Source organism: Nasonia vitripennis, chromosome 1, assembly GCF_009193385.2.
Source record: "Nasonia vitripennis strain AsymCx chromosome 1, Nvit_psr_1.1, whole genome shotgun sequence".
Classification (NCBI taxonomy): domain Eukaryota; kingdom Metazoa; phylum Arthropoda; class Insecta; order Hymenoptera; family Pteromalidae; genus Nasonia; species Nasonia vitripennis.
The window spans coordinates 14,543,129-14,561,090 of NC_045757.1; the positions used below are offsets into that span (position 1 = coordinate 14,543,129).

At 38.3% G+C, this 17,962-nt stretch overlaps 3 protein-coding genes across 27 annotated transcripts in view; 2 read left to right on the plus strand and 1 right to left on the minus strand.

Moving 5' to 3' along the window:
- LOC100121944 (teneurin-m) overlaps window positions 1–6,028 on the plus strand; it is a 565,536-nt gene extending 559,508 nt beyond the window's left edge. For all 9 annotated transcript variants that reach the window (XM_032598389.1, XM_032598382.1, XM_032598379.1 and 6 more), the window contains 2 exons: window positions 14–2,817; window positions 2,895–6,028. In XM_032598389.1, the coding sequence (XP_032454280.1) occupies window positions 14–2,817; window positions 2,895–4,654 (4,564 nt within the window). In that variant the 3' untranslated portion in view covers window positions 4,655–6,028. The remainder of the gene's footprint in view (window positions 1–13; window positions 2,818–2,894) is intronic.
- A 302-nt stretch (window positions 6,029–6,330) lies between these two features.
- LOC100121927 (RING finger protein 121) lies at window positions 6,331–13,958 on the minus strand. Of its 4 annotated transcripts, none has more exons than XM_008211059.4 (8): window positions 13,779–13,944; window positions 13,552–13,586; window positions 13,349–13,490; window positions 13,102–13,256; window positions 12,799–13,027; window positions 12,385–12,620; window positions 12,163–12,279; window positions 6,331–9,715 (listed from the first exon to the last, which is right to left on the minus strand). In XM_008211059.4, the coding sequence occupies exons 1-8, from the start codon at window positions 13,842–13,844 to the stop codon at window positions 9,700–9,702; spliced, it is 996 nt and encodes a 331-aa protein (XP_008209281.1). In that variant the 5' UTR covers window positions 13,845–13,944; the 3' UTR covers window positions 6,331–9,699. The 4 variants fall into 4 exon arrangements, with proteins under 4 accessions (XP_008209281.1, XP_001605536.2, XP_008209284.1 ...); XM_001605486.6 differs by having other exon boundaries at window positions 7,631–9,715; window positions 13,818–13,958; XM_008211062.4 differs by lacking the exon at window positions 6,331–9,715 and having other exon boundaries at window positions 10,222–12,279; window positions 13,779–13,948.
- A 690-nt stretch (window positions 13,959–14,648) lies between these two features.
- LOC100121912 (protein kinase C and casein kinase substrate in neurons protein 1) overlaps window positions 14,649–17,962 on the plus strand; it is a 57,032-nt gene continuing 53,718 nt past the window's right edge. For all 14 annotated transcript variants that reach the window (XM_032598421.1, XM_032598455.1, XM_031927317.2 and 11 more), the window contains exon 1: window positions 14,649–15,189. The gene's annotated coding sequence lies outside the window, so the exon portion shown is untranslated. The remainder of the gene's footprint in view (window positions 15,190–17,962) is intronic.

Below are 17,962 nucleotides of genomic sequence, written 5' to 3' on the forward strand. Positions count from 1 at the left end.
TTAAAATTTACAGCGCCACTAGAGTTTCCTACCGCTACCACATAGCTTTGAGTCCTTTGGATGGTTCTCTCTACATCAGCGACCCAGAATCTCACCAAATTATTCGAGTACGTAACACTACCGACTACTCTGATCCCGAGCACAATTGGGAGACGGTCGTCGGATCGGGTGAGCGTTGTCTTCCTGGCGATGAGGCTCATTGCGGTGACGGCGCTTTGGCACGTGACGCCAAGCTCGCTTATCCTAAGGGCGTCGCTATCTCTGCTGACAACGTGTTGTACTTCGCTGATGGAACCAATATCCGTATGGTAGACAGAGATGGCATTATTACGACCATCATCGGCAATCACATGCACAAGTCTCATTGGAAGCCGATCCCCTGCGAAGGTACCTTGAACGTTGAAGAAGTCCATCTACGTTGGCCAACCGAATTGTCCATCAACCCACTGGACAATTCCCTGCATATGATCGACGACCACATGGTCCTTCAACTGGCACCCGACGGTCGCGTTAAAGTGGTTGCTGGACGCCCACTGCACTGCGCATCGCCCTCATCGACTTTCGACACTGAACTCGCTACTCATGCCACCCTCGTCATGCCCCAGAGCATTGCTTTTGGGCCCTCGGGTGATCTTTATATTGCCGAGAGCGACTCGCAGAGAATCAACCGCGTTCGTGTCATCGGAACAGACGGCAAAATCTCCGCTTACGCTGGAGCTGAGTCTAAGTGCAACTGTCTGGAGCGAGGCTGTGACTGCTTCGAAGCTGACCATTACTTGGCTTCTACGTCAAAGTTCAATACGATTTCAGCTGTCGCTGTCAGCCCAGACGGTGTAGTACACATCGGCGACCAGGCCAACTACAGAATTCGTTCTGTCATGGCCAGCATTCCGGATGCCAGCGATGCTCGCGAATACGAAATATACTCACCTGACACCCAAGAGATCTACGTGTTTAATCGTTTTGGTCAGCACATTGCCACCAAGAACATCCTTACCGGCGAGACCATCTACACGTTTGCCTACAATGTTAACACCAGCAATGGTAGACTGAGCACTGTTACGGATGCCGCGGGCAACAAAGTATTCCTGCTCAGAGACTACAGCGCTCAAGTCAACTCGATCGAAAACACTAAGGGTCAGAAGTGCCGACTTCGTATGTCGCGTATGAAGCTGCTGCATGAATTGAGTACTCCTGATAATTACAATGTCACTTTTGAATACTACGAACCTACTGGTTTACTGAAGACCAAATTAGACTCGACCGGTCGCAGCTACGTCTACAACTACGACGAGTTTGGTAGGCTGACCAGTGCTGTAACACCAACTGGTAAGGTCATCAGTCTCACCTTCGATCTAAGCCTAAAAGGAGCCACGGTGAAGGTAGGACAGAACAGCAGGAAACCAGTGTCGATGCTCATCAAGGGCTCTTCTGTAGTAACCAAAATCGGTGAAGCCGAACAGAGAACTACTGTACTGGGCGACGGTAGCGTTGGACGAATGACTCCGTGGTCGCACACCGTCAGCACTGACACCATGCCCTACTCCATCCTTGCCGAAATCGAACCACTTTTAGGCGAGAGCTACCCTGTGCCAGCCAAACAACGAACAGAGATTGCTGGTGACTTGGCCAACCGTTTTGAGTGGCGCTACTTCTTGCGCAAGGTGCAGGCTAACAAGAATCGTGGTTCAAGCAATGCTGCAAAGACTATTGCCCAGGTCGGTAGGAAACTTCGTGTTAACGGCGATTTCCTCCTCTCACTTGAGTACGACCGAGAATCGAACACGGTAGCTGTATTTAAGGATGACCGCGTAGAACTTCTCAATGTGACATACGACAAGACCGCAAGACCGATTAAATGGGGACCTCGCGATGGCATCTTCGCTGGCGTAGATCTCGAGTACGACAGATTCAGCCGACTCGTCAGCTGGAGATGGGGTAACATGAGCGAGACCTACGGCTTCGATCAGGCTGGACGTCTTTATGAGATCAAATACAGCGACGGTACGTCGATGGTCTACGCTTTCAAAGATATATTCAGTAGCTTACCTCTAAAGGTGACTACGCCTCGAGGCAGCGACTATTTGCTACAATACGACGAGGCCGGAGCTTTACAGTCCCTCACTACTCCCCGAGGACACATTCACGCGTTCTCTTTGCAGACGTCACTTGGATTCTACAAGTACCAGTACTACTCGCCCATGAACCGACATCCGTATGAGATTCTCTACAACGATGATGGTCAGATCCTTGCCAAGGTCTACCCTCATCAGAGTGGAAAGGTTGCCTACGTCTACGATCATAATGGCAAGCTCGAGACCACTCTTGCCGGTCAATCGTCTACCCACTACACCTACCAAGAAACCAATTCTCTGGTGCGCAGCATTGACATTAATGAACCGAACTTCGAGATGCGCGTCGAATACAAGTATCACGCTGGCATTGTTAAGGATGAAAAGATAAAGTACGGTAGCAAAAGTGGTCTGGACAACGCCCACTTCCGTTATCAATACGATGGAAATGCGCGAATTTCGGGCATCGATGTCGATGTTAGCGGGAAACAGCTGCAGCCAATAAGACTGAAGTACGACCAGAATTTGGGTGTGCTCGAAGCCGTCAACGATCTGAGAATCTACAGAAATCTGTTCAACCGATCAGTGATGCAGGATTCGAGCAAGCAGTTCTTCACTGTCACCGATTACGACGAGCATGGCAGAGTCAAAACCATCTTGATGAACATCAGGTCGTTGGATGTGTTCAGGATGGAGTTGGAGTACGACAATAGGAATAGAATCAAGATGCGCAAGCTGATGATTGGTAAGTAATCGATATTTAAGAGTTTGTAATGAGTAAAATTTATTACTGAATAATTCTAATTATTTACTTTTCTATAGGCAAAGACTCAGTTGAGAAGAAAGAATGGACTCGCATGGACAAGATAACTTACAATGCCGATGGTCACGTATTGGAAGTCGCCGACACCGACATCTCCTGGCAGTACGCTTACGACGAGAATGGCAACGTAGTTGGTGTGACCGAACGAAACGAGAAGATTACTTTAGGTTACGACAGCGGTGATCGCGTCGTACAGTACGGTGACGTTGAATTCAACTCTTACGATCAACGTGGATTTGTCGTCATACGCGGCGAACACAAATACCGCTACAACTCGCGAGGCCAGCTAATTCATGCGGCAGAGCACAAGCAATTCCAGATCTCGTACTACTACGATGACAGGGGCAGACTCGTTGCTTGGAACGATGACCGCGATAATGTCACCCAATTCTTCTACGCCAATCCGAAGACTCCTGATCTCATAACTCATCTGCACTTCCCCAAAACTCAGAGAACATTCAGGTTCCTGTACGACTCTAGGAACTTCCTTATGGCTGTGGAAACTTCTGAACAAAGGTTCTACGTTGCTACGGATCAGAATGGTTCGCCCCTTGCACTTTTCGATACCAATGGCAATCTCTACAAGGAGATGAGACGAACACCTTTCGGAAAAATCATCAAGGATACCAATCCCGACTTCTATCTGCCTATCGACTTCCACGGAGGTCTATTCGATCCCAATACTAAACTTATTTATCTAAATAAGAGGTTGTACGACCCAACTGTAGGACAGTGGATGACACCAGCTTGGGAGCAGATGGCCAATGAACTGACGACACCTACTGACATCTTCATATATCGTTTCCGCAATAATGATCCGATCAATCTTAAGCAGAACGTTGAATATATGACTGATTTGCCATCATGGCTGAAACTCTATGGCTATGACATCAACGCAATGCTTGGTTCTGAATATACCAAGGAAATGGTCTACCAGCCAACTGCAACCATCACTTCGCCACAGCTGACGCCTGACTTTGGTGTTATGAGTGGACTCCAATGCATTGTCAACCGAGTACACGACAAATTCTCAGATCTTGGATTTGTACCCAAACCTCTGTTAAAACTCGAACCAAAGACGAGAAATCTTTTACCCAGAGTAGCACACAGGCGAGCTGTTTTCGGTGAAGGTATCCTGGTCTCTAGAATCGGTGGCCGTGCCCTTGTAAGCGTTGTCGACGGTGTCAACAGCGTTGTGCAAGATGTAATGACATCAGTGATCAACAATTCGTACTTTTTGCCACTGCACTTCAGCGTTCACGATCAGGACGTATTCTACTTCGTTAAAGACAACGCCCTTAAGATCCGCGACGATACAGACGAATTAAAGAGGTTGGGTAGCATGTTCAACGTATCCACTCACGAAACCACGGAACACGGTGGTGGTACCTACAAGGAGCTGAGATTGCACAGCGTTGATGCCGTAGTCGTGATCAGGTATGGAGCTGACCCGGAACAGGAGAGGCACAGAATTTTGAAGCACGCGCACAAGCGAGCTGTTGAGCGAGCCTGGGAGATCGAGAAGCAGCTGGTAGCCGCTGGCTTTCAGGGCCGTGGCGATTGGACCAAAGAGGAGAAAGACGAACTCATCAGCCGTGGCATAGTCGAGGGCTATGAAGGTGTTGACATCCACAGTGTCCACAGGTATCCACAATTAGCCGACGACCCTGGTAATGTTATGTTTAACCGAGATACCAAACGAAAGAGGCGAAAGAGCGGTAGTAATAGGAGAGCCAGGGGTTATAGTCACGACTCGTGACTAGAGGAGGATTACGAGGAGTTTTAAGGAGTTTTTTTTTCGTTTGAGTTCGAAGTGGTGAATGATGACGATGTATTTTCGTAATGCGGATCGCTGTGTTATCCTTTTTGGCTTCAATTTTACATTTAGTGGTTATTTTGAAAATTGAAAATAATAAGAGATACGATTTACTTTTTTTTTAAATAACGGTGCCATTTTTATCATGAAATAATATGTAAGAAACGAGGCAGGAGTAATGAAGCAAAAGGGATCATAGCATACGCAAGAAATTAAAGCTAGTCGAAGCGAATGTGTGGGTGATGCAGGCGAAAAAGAATTGTTAACAAACTTGTTTATTTTATTCGATAAGTAATACGTGATAATTGCCACTTTGAACTTTTTCTTTGAATTTTTAATTGTTTAATGTACTTCTTTTATTATCAAGCAGAGAAATATTAGTTTTTCTTTCGAATATAAAGGGTGGCGAAGTACAGTGGCCTAATACTTTTTTTCGCAAAACAGTAACAGGGTCTAAGACACAAACAAACAAATAAATGCAGACATGAGCGAAGGAATATTCGTCCATTTGAAGGAGTTAAGTGATCGCGCTTTTCTCTGGGCAAAAATAAAAGGAAGTGACATGTGGCAGAGTCAAAATAGGCAAAAAGCACATATTTTTAAAAAAGAATTGCAATGCGCGATCGAAAAAAGAAAGAAAAATGAAGAAGGTGGAAGTAAGTGGAAATAATCTTATAGCGAACGATTTAATTTAAGTATGGAAGCGTTATATAAGGCGACTTTGTAAATACGGCTAATCAATTAATATTGTACATGTAGATATTTACTGTATGAAATAATTTATAACGTTAAGACTCGAGTGAAACTGTCGATCAACGCTTTTTTATATTTAAAACTCGAGTACACATAGACACTTATACACGTAAAACACGGAAGTACACTGAAAATAGTAGCGTCGATTTTTCTCTCTTTTATGTTGCATCTCTTCTTCTCTCATCTCTTCACTCGAATCTTTCGTTACAAAAATAACGTGGGAGAAAAATCGACCCTGCTTGCTACATTCTAAGAAAATAAAAATGCATTTACCGTGTAGTTAATGAATAAAAAGTGAAAGCACAAGGAAAATTCGAGGACCGCGGAGAAAATAATTTGTATATAATGATATTTAATAATAATAAAAAAGAAAAATCAATGTAATAAGCGATAATGGAACTTTAAGAAAGTCGTTTGAATTATTTGACGATTGTACTACAGGGGGAAACGAAAAGCTATTAGAGACGATAAAACGAAGAGCGATTTGAATGTTTGTTAGGAAGCAGATGTTTAATCAAGATACAATGTCCAAAGGGAAAATAATAAACTTAATATTTAAGTAAACACGCGTACCGAATAATAATTATATTAATAATAACAATAATAATTATTATATTATTATTATTATAAACTTATGATCGTATAAAAATGCCCCCAGCCTATCTCTCTACTAAAAGATAAAAACAAAGATACTGAAAATACGAAAATTATTTTTTAAATCGATCCATATTCTCGTGGGCTCGTTTTATCCGAAGCAATGATGCTCCTACTTATAATGAAATAGAAAAAAATTAGTAGTCACTTGTGATCAATTATATTACCTTTAAATATACAAGTTTGCATACATTTTTTATGAACTCGAAACATTTTTTTAATTTAAACTCTAAAGTTCAGAGTTATTCTAGATATTTTTACACAAATATAAGATTCTAACGATAAATGTAAGGAGCCGCATTGAGTTCAATACTAACGAGTCTCTTTTTTCTCGTGTTTCGCAACACCCTAATGCAAATTCACCGAAAGTCTTAAGCAAAATTAGTGGAATTTAATAAATGCGAAAAGAAGCAAGTAATTAAAAAAGGATACGTCGATGTTTATAGCAAGTAAAACTTTAGAAAAAAAAACGCGTGCGCGCACAAGTGCGCCGGAACCGAAAAACCCATAGAAAGTGAAAAAATAATTAATAATTAAAAGAACGCGAGCCAACGTGCGAGCCACGTCGCTCCACCACGTTGTGTTCCACGTAGTTGTACAATGAGCTAATGATACATAATCATAACTGCAGCGTACATTTAAAAGTATTTAAAATAGTCGACAGTGATTAAGCGAAAAGTAAATGGTTGAGGAATAATTTTTTGGTAAAATGCGAGTGCGAATTTATTACAGTAATACAAAGAAACATTATATTCGCTGTACATATCTCCTCCAAAACACGTAAATAGCTGTGGTGTAATTCTAATACGCAACATTTAAATCAGCGTAGATTTTGCTACTACGTTTTAGTTCTTTTTTTCATAAGCATTCCACTTTTAATCATTATTTTTGTCTAATAATTTTTTTTTTCGCTTAAAAATTCTCTATTTTTTCATATATTACATACGAAGAATTACGTAAATTTCCTTTATTTTTTAAAGTGATGATAAACTCATAAATTTCTTTATTTTTTAAAGAAAATTCACGTTTATTCATATATTAACATTCTTTGCGCTGAGCGGCGAAAATATTTGTTCTATAAATGTTTCTCTTCTCCATCACTTAAGGAAAAATATTCAAGCATAATAAATCTTATGTTGAAAGGTAGTGATCTGCTGTTTAAATCTTAAAATTATTGAAAATCCGTGCAATTTACTGGCCGGAGGCGTACAAGTCATATTCTTGATAAAGCGCCAAAAATAAGGGAGAGAGAAAAAGAAACAGTAAAATATAATAAATAAAAATTGAAAACACAGATGAAATTAGTCTTATACTCAAAGAAATAAACATATATTAATGAAATGCTTATCGCTGAATACATTCTGTAAGTCGTAAAATTATTTGTTCAAATCGAGAACTTGGATATTATTGGAGATACACATATTTTCTTTTGTTCATTTAAAGAAACAAGAGTAAATCTTAAAAATTCATTGTTTATTTCTGTATTGTTTTTACACAAGTTTTTCTTTTTTGTTATGGTTACTCAAATTTCAAGTTCTCGCGTGATTATTTGAATTTCATTCTTTTTTGGAGCTTATTCGAATTTTCCTTGATTTCGCGCGGTTCGAGGGCGGCAATTTTGAACTTTTCTTCTTTGGCTAAAGATGAAAAAATTGAAAAGCTGCCGTTTCGTAACGCGACTACGAAAAAGCAATACTTTGTAACTATCGTATAATTAATTAGTATCTTGAAACTATGTGCGAAATAAATAAAGGGAATCGGTAATAGCGAAACCGAAAATCGTTTGTGCGTGAGTTCACGAGAAAGAATGAAAATGAATGATAAAAGCTGTGCAAGAGTTAACGAACATATATAAAAATTAATATATATATTCATGCAGTTGTGTTAAACGTAACATTCACAGTGGTTTGAGTTTAGTATGTCAATACGAAACTATAATTAATAAGGATGACCGAGAACGTCGACTTTTGTACATAACTAAATGTATAATTAAATTTATATTTTATTCCATTGACGCGCGACGTTGCCGGCCAATCGGAATATATACTTTTCATACGGACGAGTGTACGAGATGAAAAATGAATTGTCATTCAATTTTGTAAGTCATTTATTGACCGTGATACTCGGCAAAATAAATGGGTAAGGAATCTGCGAAGTTTTTTATACTCGATACGTACAGATAAAAAGGAAGATTTAATTTATGAATCAAGATATACTCGACGCTCGTTCCGTAGAGTTTTTGTTTTCTTGAGATTCTCGAGAATTATTAATTTAAAAAAAAATCACAAGAATCATCATGAAATCAACAAAAAAAAAACTCGTGAGATTTGTAAATATAATTATAATAATATTGTCATGAATTTGTAAATAAAAATGAATGATTCCACAGCGTTTCACGCAAAGTTACACAGTAAAAGAAACACACAAGAAACACGTGTAAACACACGGCAGGTTTATTTTAATGACTATGCGTCGGTATAAATATGAATATATGAATATATATATACATATATATTACCATGTAATATTTAACAAGTAAGGTATACATATATTCTATACTCTTACACGCTAAGTAATCAATAAATATATCTATAAAAGTTCCCTGTGTTTGTGAATGTCTGCCCTTAAACCTATCCTTATCGATCTACTTTTCGCCGATATACCAAAGTTAGAAATATTCTATATTACGTATTTAATATACCATAAATCATCATTTTCACTTATTCAATATCAAAATTTCCATTGTTTGATCTACGATTTCATTAAAAACTTATTGTTGCAATTGAAAGTCTAGTATAGTTTTTATGTTTAAATAGTAACAAGTTATGACACTTAATTACTTCATAATCTGTAAAACATAAACTTTTGCTAAATACTCTAAACAAAAAATTAAGTTTAATATTAGTTGCATGATTATATATGCCGAAAAAATAAATAAAGGTTTCTTTATGATATACAGCTGTCGGCGAATAGTAGGTTATCCCGTCAAATCGTGAACCGTCTGAAAGATCCTCATGCAAGCCCATTGCATGTCTATAGATAATTGTCCTACATTTTTTAACAAAAATTTGTCGGGACAACCGTGAATTTAACAAAATTCAACAAAAAGCCTTTCAATTTTTCATAAACTGGACAATAATTCGCGAGAGTTCCGACAATTTGAAAAGAAGCAGTTACCTGCCTGCAAATGTGAAAGTGTTTATACTCCTGTGATGAAAGTTGTTTTTTCTATGATAAAAATAAATAAATTGATAAAAAATAAGTCTTATAAATTATAAAGAATTAATTAATAAATTAGTTATGAAATTCATTGAAAATTAAGTGCGTGTAATTGCATTACTTTGTAATCTTATACTGATGACTTACGAGTTCTTTGTGTTTTTTTTTCTTTTAACATTCATTTATATCACATATTTTGTGTTGTATAAGCTTCGTTATTAAACCTTTTAAGATTGTTATATATAAAAAACCTCACATATCTTCATGAAAATTCCTCATTGAAAAAACTTTTTCATCTTTTGAATATTTACTGAGATCCTTTATAGTCTATGTTTTACAGCCTTATGCAGCTGCAGGTGCGCTCACGATTCCTTTATTCTGTAAAAATGATAAAAAATATTTTATTTTCAAAAAGCATTTTTGCATCTTGTTTAAAAATATTGGAAGAGTTCCATCTCATGCAAATGAAATAAAATAAAAGAAATACGATGGATATGCAACGTTAAATATAAATCTATAGTTTATTTTTAATAATGTAATACAATTCATTAGTTTACAAATGATTATATTATCATTTTTAAGCAATACCGGTTAATATTTTTATATACTTAAAATCACATAAAATAGATTTAAAAAAAAATAGGAAAAAAACTGTCAGCAGATAAAATATAAAATAAAGAAGTTCCTTATAATAAAAAAATTGAATTCACTATTATTATTATAGTAAGATTAATTCACAAGGTATTGACCGAGCAACTTCGATTTCGGGTTCAACGATCTCTTTATGCTGATATATTCAACAACTTCTTTAAAAATGTAAAGGTATGTAGTAAATGCATATTTTGTAAGATGTAAGGATTCATGGAGCAGTTAGAAACATATGATTGTCATTGAATTTCTTTAATTTAATATTTTTGCTATACAAGTATTTTCTTCTTTATTTTTGAACATAATGTCTTCATGTTTTTCTTGAGTGATATAATCAATAATTTAATGTCGAGCCACGCGACGTTTACAGTGTATCAACAACGTGCTTAACTTACTCTCAATATTATTATTTTATTAATATTATGTACAAATGATTGATCGTACTCGAAGTTATAATTTTCACACATGTATTCTTTTCATTGTTCTTTATTTTTACTTTATACACACGAACACATCCACAAATACACCAAATACATTCATGCACACTGCAAAAATCATTCATTATTACATGTACAGCGGGTCGTGCAAAAATGTGGTTATAGATTGTAGTAATTTACGAAGTATTTATACAAATTTCGTTTTGAAAATTTTATATTTCAGTAAAACAAAATTCTGTTTGTATTCTATATCTACAAAAATCCATCTGTACAGATTTTTGTTTTATCGAAACACATATAGTTGATTTTATATTTCACACTTTCATGTAATCCTTGTAAATTCAAAACATTGCAGAGAATCTTAGAAAAAAAATGTTTGCCGCATGTCTCTGTTCGATTTTATTATTGACCTTAAATGTGCGAAATCTTATTTTTAGATTAGGATTCATATTAAAGCCGTATTCACTATTTTCATTATTTGTAATTGTGATAAATCGTTGAAGCGCATTATACATGATTATAAGTGTTTATTAAAAAATATATCATCATTCAACACCTTAAACTTGATAAAAACGTTTTTCGGATTTTATACTATTAATTTCACAATGAATATTGGTAATGAGATGTAACCCTTGAATACCCAATTATGTACCGAAATAATTATCGGTTGCAAATTGAAAATTTTATAACATATATTTTATAAACACTGAAGCAATCTTATTGCGATATTCCGAGCCAGCCCTTTCAATTAAGAAAATACAAATATCATATGGTCGTAGTCATTAAGATTCGTGACGTTATCAATAATAGTATGAGCACCGTTACTTTTTTAATGTATGATAAGATATTTAAAATTCTAAAATACAAAAGAATTAATAAAAAATCATTAATCCGAGTACATTTTAAGGCTGGCATAAGTGTCTGATAAAATGTAGGCAAACATGAGTATAATAATTATAAATTCATGGGTTATTTTTTGTTTAATTTTCAAAAACCCTCATTTCATTATCGATTATTTGAAGTGGATAATAATAATCTCTAAAATTCTTTTCAAAATACACAAAAAAAGTTTGCTTTTAATAAACAATTTGTGCCCATGTTGGTGTACTTTCTCCGAAATCTCATATTGAGTAACTCTTTTTTCTTGATTTGTTACGAAGATGATTAAACAATAGCTGATTGAAAACCGTATACTTCTTAATACAAATAATATTTTGATAAAAAACGAATGTAAAATTAATAGTGCAATAAAGATACATACAAGCTGCATTTAAGAGTTATTATCATTCATAACTAACTACATAATTTACAACAACTTGAAGGTTCCTAATTCTTATGACTATAGGAATGTCATAAGGCTATTTCTCTCTATTGTTGCATAACTTGAAAATACTTGATCATGTAGTTGAAAAACTTATATATTTCGCAAAAGTAAGTATCACAAAAAATAGTTTCAGCACATCATCACTACCAATAATTAACTATAAAGATGATACAATTTATCAAATAGATCATATTATAGATAACTTTTTCGTATAATTACGAAATCGTTGTCTTATTTACAAAATGACAACATAGCGTGAAGATTTAAACTTAATGAGCCTTATGCCTTTGACTTTTGAATTCATTGAGTAATTATCATTTCTAACTTGTATAAAAGATCGCTGTTTAATTTTTTTGGAACGATGATTTGTTTACCATGTCTGTTCCTTTTATGGCTCAATTAAAGTCATTACTTACTCAAGTCCGAGACTCCAATTGATGCCTTGAACTAGAAACAGGATGACTGGCTGCCAAGCAACTAGCCACCGGAGCCAATCCAGAAGCTGTCCATATAATACATGAGGTTTCTCCCAACTTCAAAATTTAGTCAAGGTTGAAATATTAAGTTAAGAAATAAGTTTTCTTTGTAATATTGATAAATATTTGATTTAGCATAAGTAATGCGTGTTAAAAGGATACGGATTGTGGAACATCTTCTTCAGATCAACCTTTTCCTTGCAGTAAGGACAAATTTGTTTCTTGCCAACAATACACCAGCCTCGAATACAAAATTCATGAAAAACGTGATTACAGCTAAGCTTATATGTGTTTTCCAAAACTCCTTCTTCATGTTCAGAAACTAACAATTTGTTTCCACACACTGCACACACATTGGGATCTAAAGTTCTAGTTGGCATGCTTCCAGGATTATAATACTGAAAATGAAATAGAGTTATTATAATTTTCGTCAGTACAAAAGATTAAAGAGTTGAACTCACTTTGCCAATTGCTTTAATATTTTAAAACCTCATCCATTCATTTAACAAAATAAATAATATGAAACAAACTAAGCTCATGCATGAATGCATTATAATAATTGATGAAATATCTTACTCCAATGTGAGCAGCCATTTTATCAGCACATATTTCTGCTACGTCTCTCCCTAGGACTCCAAAATATAGACCATAAAATAGAAACAATAAACCGCAGTCCATCCATACTTGTGGCTTGACATCAAATACCAGGTTCAAGCCAAAGAATGTAGCTAACATAACAAAATAACCAACTATTCCCAAAAAATAACTTAATTTGTAAATAAAGTAAAACCATTTGTACACTAGTCTGCAACATAAAATCAAACCATGTAATACGGTATTGTATTTTTCATAAATTTATTTCAAAATAAAATGAAGCACCTTGGTGTTGTGCCTTGCATTGGTCGTTGGACAGTCTTCCTTACAATTAATCCAGTAATACAAGAAAATACCAGCCATAAAAATATGAACCTCCACCATAGATTTCTAATGCACATACCCAATGGAATAATCCACATACCGAATAGCGTTATAAGCTGTGAAATATAAGTAAACAAATTAATTATGTAGGCTATTGGTAGAAGTACTTAAATTTTACATATATGCTATACGAAGGAAGAATAAGTACCTGATAAGACTTGTAATGCCTTTGCTTCCAAGTGATAAGGATGACTTCGCTTACAATTACAGTAACTATAAGAATGAGCATCATTTCCATGTGCATGGACTCATGGCCCCGATGCTGCTCATGCATCTTTATATGCTCAACCCTAAAATCATTCGTATTTTGGATGAAAATCAATAATTTCCAAAAAAAAATATAATTTTTACCTCCATCTTTCTTCTGGAGTGAGGTCAGCCTCGCTCTAAAATAAAAAGAATACTTAATTAACAGTTCAAAAACTATAGGATAAATAATTTCGTGCAAGATGATTCGTCACTTTTTGCGTTAATTATAGCGATAATAAATGAGGAAATCGACATATCAATGAAAAAGTGTCCTCAATATTTTAAGGTTAGTAGAACGCTCAAAGAGACGGACGAACAGTTTTGCTTACATCAACAGCCGTGTTATTTGAGAAACGGCGGATAATCACCTTGTTCGGCATTACGTGGATGTCCATTGTGAAAAATATTGTTTACAAATTACTTCGGGAAGATGAAAAGCTTAACGCTATGACATACCGCTACGACTGCAGCAGTCCGCAGTCGACGCGATATTCTGCATTCGTAAACTCTTTGGTAAGTTTACATCGATCCAGTGAGCACCGCTACCAATCTCGCGACGGGCACGAATTTGTCCCTAGTTTTCGATGGATAGACTAGGAACGTTTGGCCTTTCGAACGAATCGCCGCGACCAATGAGGAGCCTCGTTGCTTTCAAAGTTCTAAGAGAAAAGCTTGGCTACGACTTTGATTGGTGCGCGCGTTTCTAGGCGCGTTGTAAAATGCAGCTTTACCATCGAACCGCAAAAAATATGAATAATTAATTTGTACCTCTGCTTTTTCGTAAAAATTGCAACCGTTTCCTGAGCAGCAAAGTGCAAATTACCTCGCGATAAGTAAACACGATCGGACCGAAGTAATCATTCAAAAGTATCCTAATTTAAAAAAAAATATACTGAAGAAGCTTTCTGAAAAAACAATCCAACCGTTCCAAAAAGCCATTTCAGAGCGCACTCGATTGACCGTCGCAAACCACATAAGTAGAATCGCGTCACGCGATCCACATCATCAGCACGAGCTCGCGGGGTGTGGTGCGACGGCCGACGGCAGAGACACGAGTCTTCGCGCAGGAATATATATATATATATATATATATACAGCATATTCCTCCTCCCCCCGCGAGTATGGAGCCGTCGACGTAAGCGCGATCTCGCGGCCGCGAAGCTAAGCTGCTGCAGCTATCTGCCCGCGAGAACCGTGTCCGCGGTTCGGGAGAGGGAGCGAGAAGGAGAATGAACGGAGCGAGTGTGAGCAGAGCAGCTCGCGGTGATCACCAGTGTATATCGTGCTCGCACACTGGGACGCAGTCTCCTCGGCCAGCGCTGCAGTAATCCTGTCGGAAGAGTCTGTTAAAATGAGCGGCCTTGCGCGCCTCACCTGCTGCAGCTACAACGTCGTCTCCTAGAGGAAGCAGTCGCGATTCTTCTGTGCTTCTACTGATAAAAAGTGTGTGTGCGCGTGCAGTGTGCCGTGTCTCAGCTTGCTGACCGTCTGTGTGTCGCGGGCAGCAGCAGCAGCAGCGTCTCCTCTGCAGAGCCTACAGGGGCGCGACTCTGTGTGAATTGTTGATAACTAGTGCATCGGACAGTGCGTTCGTTTCAGTGTGTCATCCTCCGCGTCGACGAGAGAGAGGGAGAGAGAGAGAGAGAGAGAGAGAGAGAGAGAGAGAGAGAGAGAGAGAGAGAGAGAGAGAGAGAGAGAGCTACGGCGACGACGAGCTGCTCCCACAGCACTGCGCTCACGGTGAGTTTTTACACCTACAGCAGATATATGCTTTTAGCTATACTACATAGTATGCTACGTAGACCAGCGGTGTGAACGTCAAACAGGAAGTGTGTGCGTGTGTGTGTGAGTGTGTACTCGCTGGTATACCATTTCAACTTTGCCAGTTTGTTTACCTGTTGTATATCGAGCACACTTTCTGCGAACTACGTTATATAGATATAAATGCACCAGCGAGTAGCAGCTAGACAGAAGTAACAGCAAAGTGGACGGTCCCAACGAGGGGCAGCGCGAATTTCAGCTGATTCATTCAGTGCTGTGGGACTTTCCAATCACTGCTCTTCGCGCACCTACTTTTATATAAGTACCTAATACTCCGTCACCATATCGACTCTCCGCCAACTTGTATAGGACCGCAAGCGACACACGAGGAATCGCTGACGATACGGAAATTATACGAGCATTTCGCTGCCGGTGCTGTCGGTTGTACACTCTCGATGGTTAACGGCGTTCTCCGCGATTTTTTTCGACCCGGACGCGTCGTGCGCGTTTGGAAATTTACGGGATGCAGACACGTGCGGCGCGGGCGAGTGAGCGATGGAATGCGCTTCAAAATATTATTGTCAACGCCTTATCTCTCGGTGTGACACACTTCTTTTCGGTGGAATTCTATCGCAGTGCGCGGTGATCGATCGAATGCTTATGCCTGAAATAACAAAATTAGTGCAGTCTTTTTTTCTTAATAAGTATGTGACCTGTGCCGCGAGGATTTTGACCTTTGCATTCACGGGATGCCTCGTCTATAGTATAGTGTGTGTAAATATAGAAGCTGTTGAGTATAAATACACTAGGTAAAAATGTGCCGCGCGGGACAAATGAGGCTGAGACGCTATTAGGATAAGATATTAAAAATGCAGAGCCTCCGAATACCTCGAGCTCTATCAGCTATAGTGATCTCTCTCGACTCTGTTTACAATGCACGCATGTATACACAGATGCGTTATCGCAATAAACACTGCATACTCCAAAGTTACGTAACGTTCGTCGACGCTAAAAGTGCAACAATTAAATTACGTACTGACATCGTAGTTGCTAAAACTAATCTTGCGGCGTTTCCGTTTTCATAAAACTGTCTCGCTTTTATCGAGCCGCGATAGCGCGCGCGGTGTGTCATGTGTCTCACAGTTTTTGTGTTTACCTCCTCGTTCTGTTAAAAAAAAAATCGTCGGCATTTATCGCTACCATTCTTTCTCTTTCGGAATTTTTTAACAACAAACCTCGGATAACGTTATCGCTCGTGTTCTTGGAGTTAATACTTACCTACGGCGTCAGAAGATACGTTTTCTTGCCTCGCTCTCCGCCTGAGCGTAATAGCTCTATTGTAAATTCATGCTCCTCTAGAATAATTGAGCATTATGAAGTCATACACTCTGGAGTATCTATAGGCTTCGAATTCTCCGGCAATGCACGTTTCTCCGACGGCGTTTTAAATTGAAAAAAAGTCGACAGCGTCGAAGGCTTGCAAGTTCGCGCGATTGGTTTTAAATTAAACCGATGTCTGGACTGATTTACATAAATAAATTTCGAAGTAGTATACTATACATACATTGTATTGTACACACGGTATTTACCTTTCTATTCTAGTCTCGCGGCGGCGATGCAGTGTGTATAAAAGTATCCCATGCAAGAATTCAACTTACGGATTTAATTGAATCCGTGCACGCGATCCGAGCGCAGGGTCAACTTTTAAACTTTTCAGACAACGATACTCTCTGAATTCCATTAACAAAAGCCTTCCAGAAAACTAAAACCCCCTAACCGTCGCGATTAACCGCGGCGATTCTCGATCCTCGCAAAAAAAGCGCAGAGGGAGAGGTCAAGATTCTCGGAAGTGCCACCCACACCCACACACACACATACACCCCCGCGTATTAAGGATCAAGCCTCCCAGACTGTATCTAAATGCCTACTATACAGAGTCGTTCTCAACACACACTAAACCAGCGGCAGGATAGGCTATGGAGCCGGTCGCGCGCCGCTCAAGGTCTTCTCTCTCGCAGCTCTTTTCTGAGTCGAGTATACGGCCTGCACCACCGCCGCCGCAACGGGATAGCTATGGAGCCGAGGCGAGAAGAGAGAGAGAGAAAGATAGAGAGGAAAGAGCCGCTGGAATGCGTGGGAATGTTTGTTTCGAGGGCTGCTCGCGCGCGCGCGACTGCTATATAATATAACAGTGGATGGCGCGCTCGCGGTCGTGACCAAGGCGGGAGAGGTTTTGTTTCCGATCGAAAGGAAACTTGTAGTATAGACGCGCGTAGAGTGTTATAGCATGAGTGGCTGAAACAGTAAGCCAAACAAGGTAGTTATAGCATTGGTGGCATACCACTTTATCTATAGACCCGACGCGCGTATTGTTATAAGGGTGATGGAAAAGGTCTCGCTTAAGATTCAGTCCAAAATTGCTTTGTTTTGGTAATTTAATAATATAATGGTAATCTTTAGGAAATTCCAGTTTTATGACAAATTTTATTTTTGGAAAAACCAATTGACACATAAAAAGTATACGGATATGAAGTTATATTTTAAAACAGGATCCGTGAGTCAAGTTCCCTGGAGATATGATGACATTGTCTCTATATGTCAACGTACTCTTTTAAAAGTGATGAATAAAAAATAAATACCCTTATCAACAATTGATATTGCTTTAAAATGCCAAGCGTTATATACAAAATTATATTTTTAGACTTGCCAGCATTAATGAGTGAGTTCCAACGGTACAAGTGTAAATCGTTTG

Excerpts from the sequence above, each read along its gene's own strand:
- LOC100121927 (XM_008211059.4), bottom strand. The coding sequence starts at position 13,844 with ATGGACATCCACGTAATGCCGAACAAGGTGATTATCCGCCGTTTCTCA. Across the intron at positions 13,257-13,348 it reads GGCATTACAAGTCTTATCAG|CTTATAACGCTATTCGGTAT; the intron begins GTACTTATTCTT and ends TATATTTCACAG. Across the intron at positions 13,028-13,101 it reads ATGCAAGGCACAACACCAAG|ACTAGTGTACAAATGGTTTT; the intron begins GTGCTTCATTTT and ends TTTATGTTGCAG.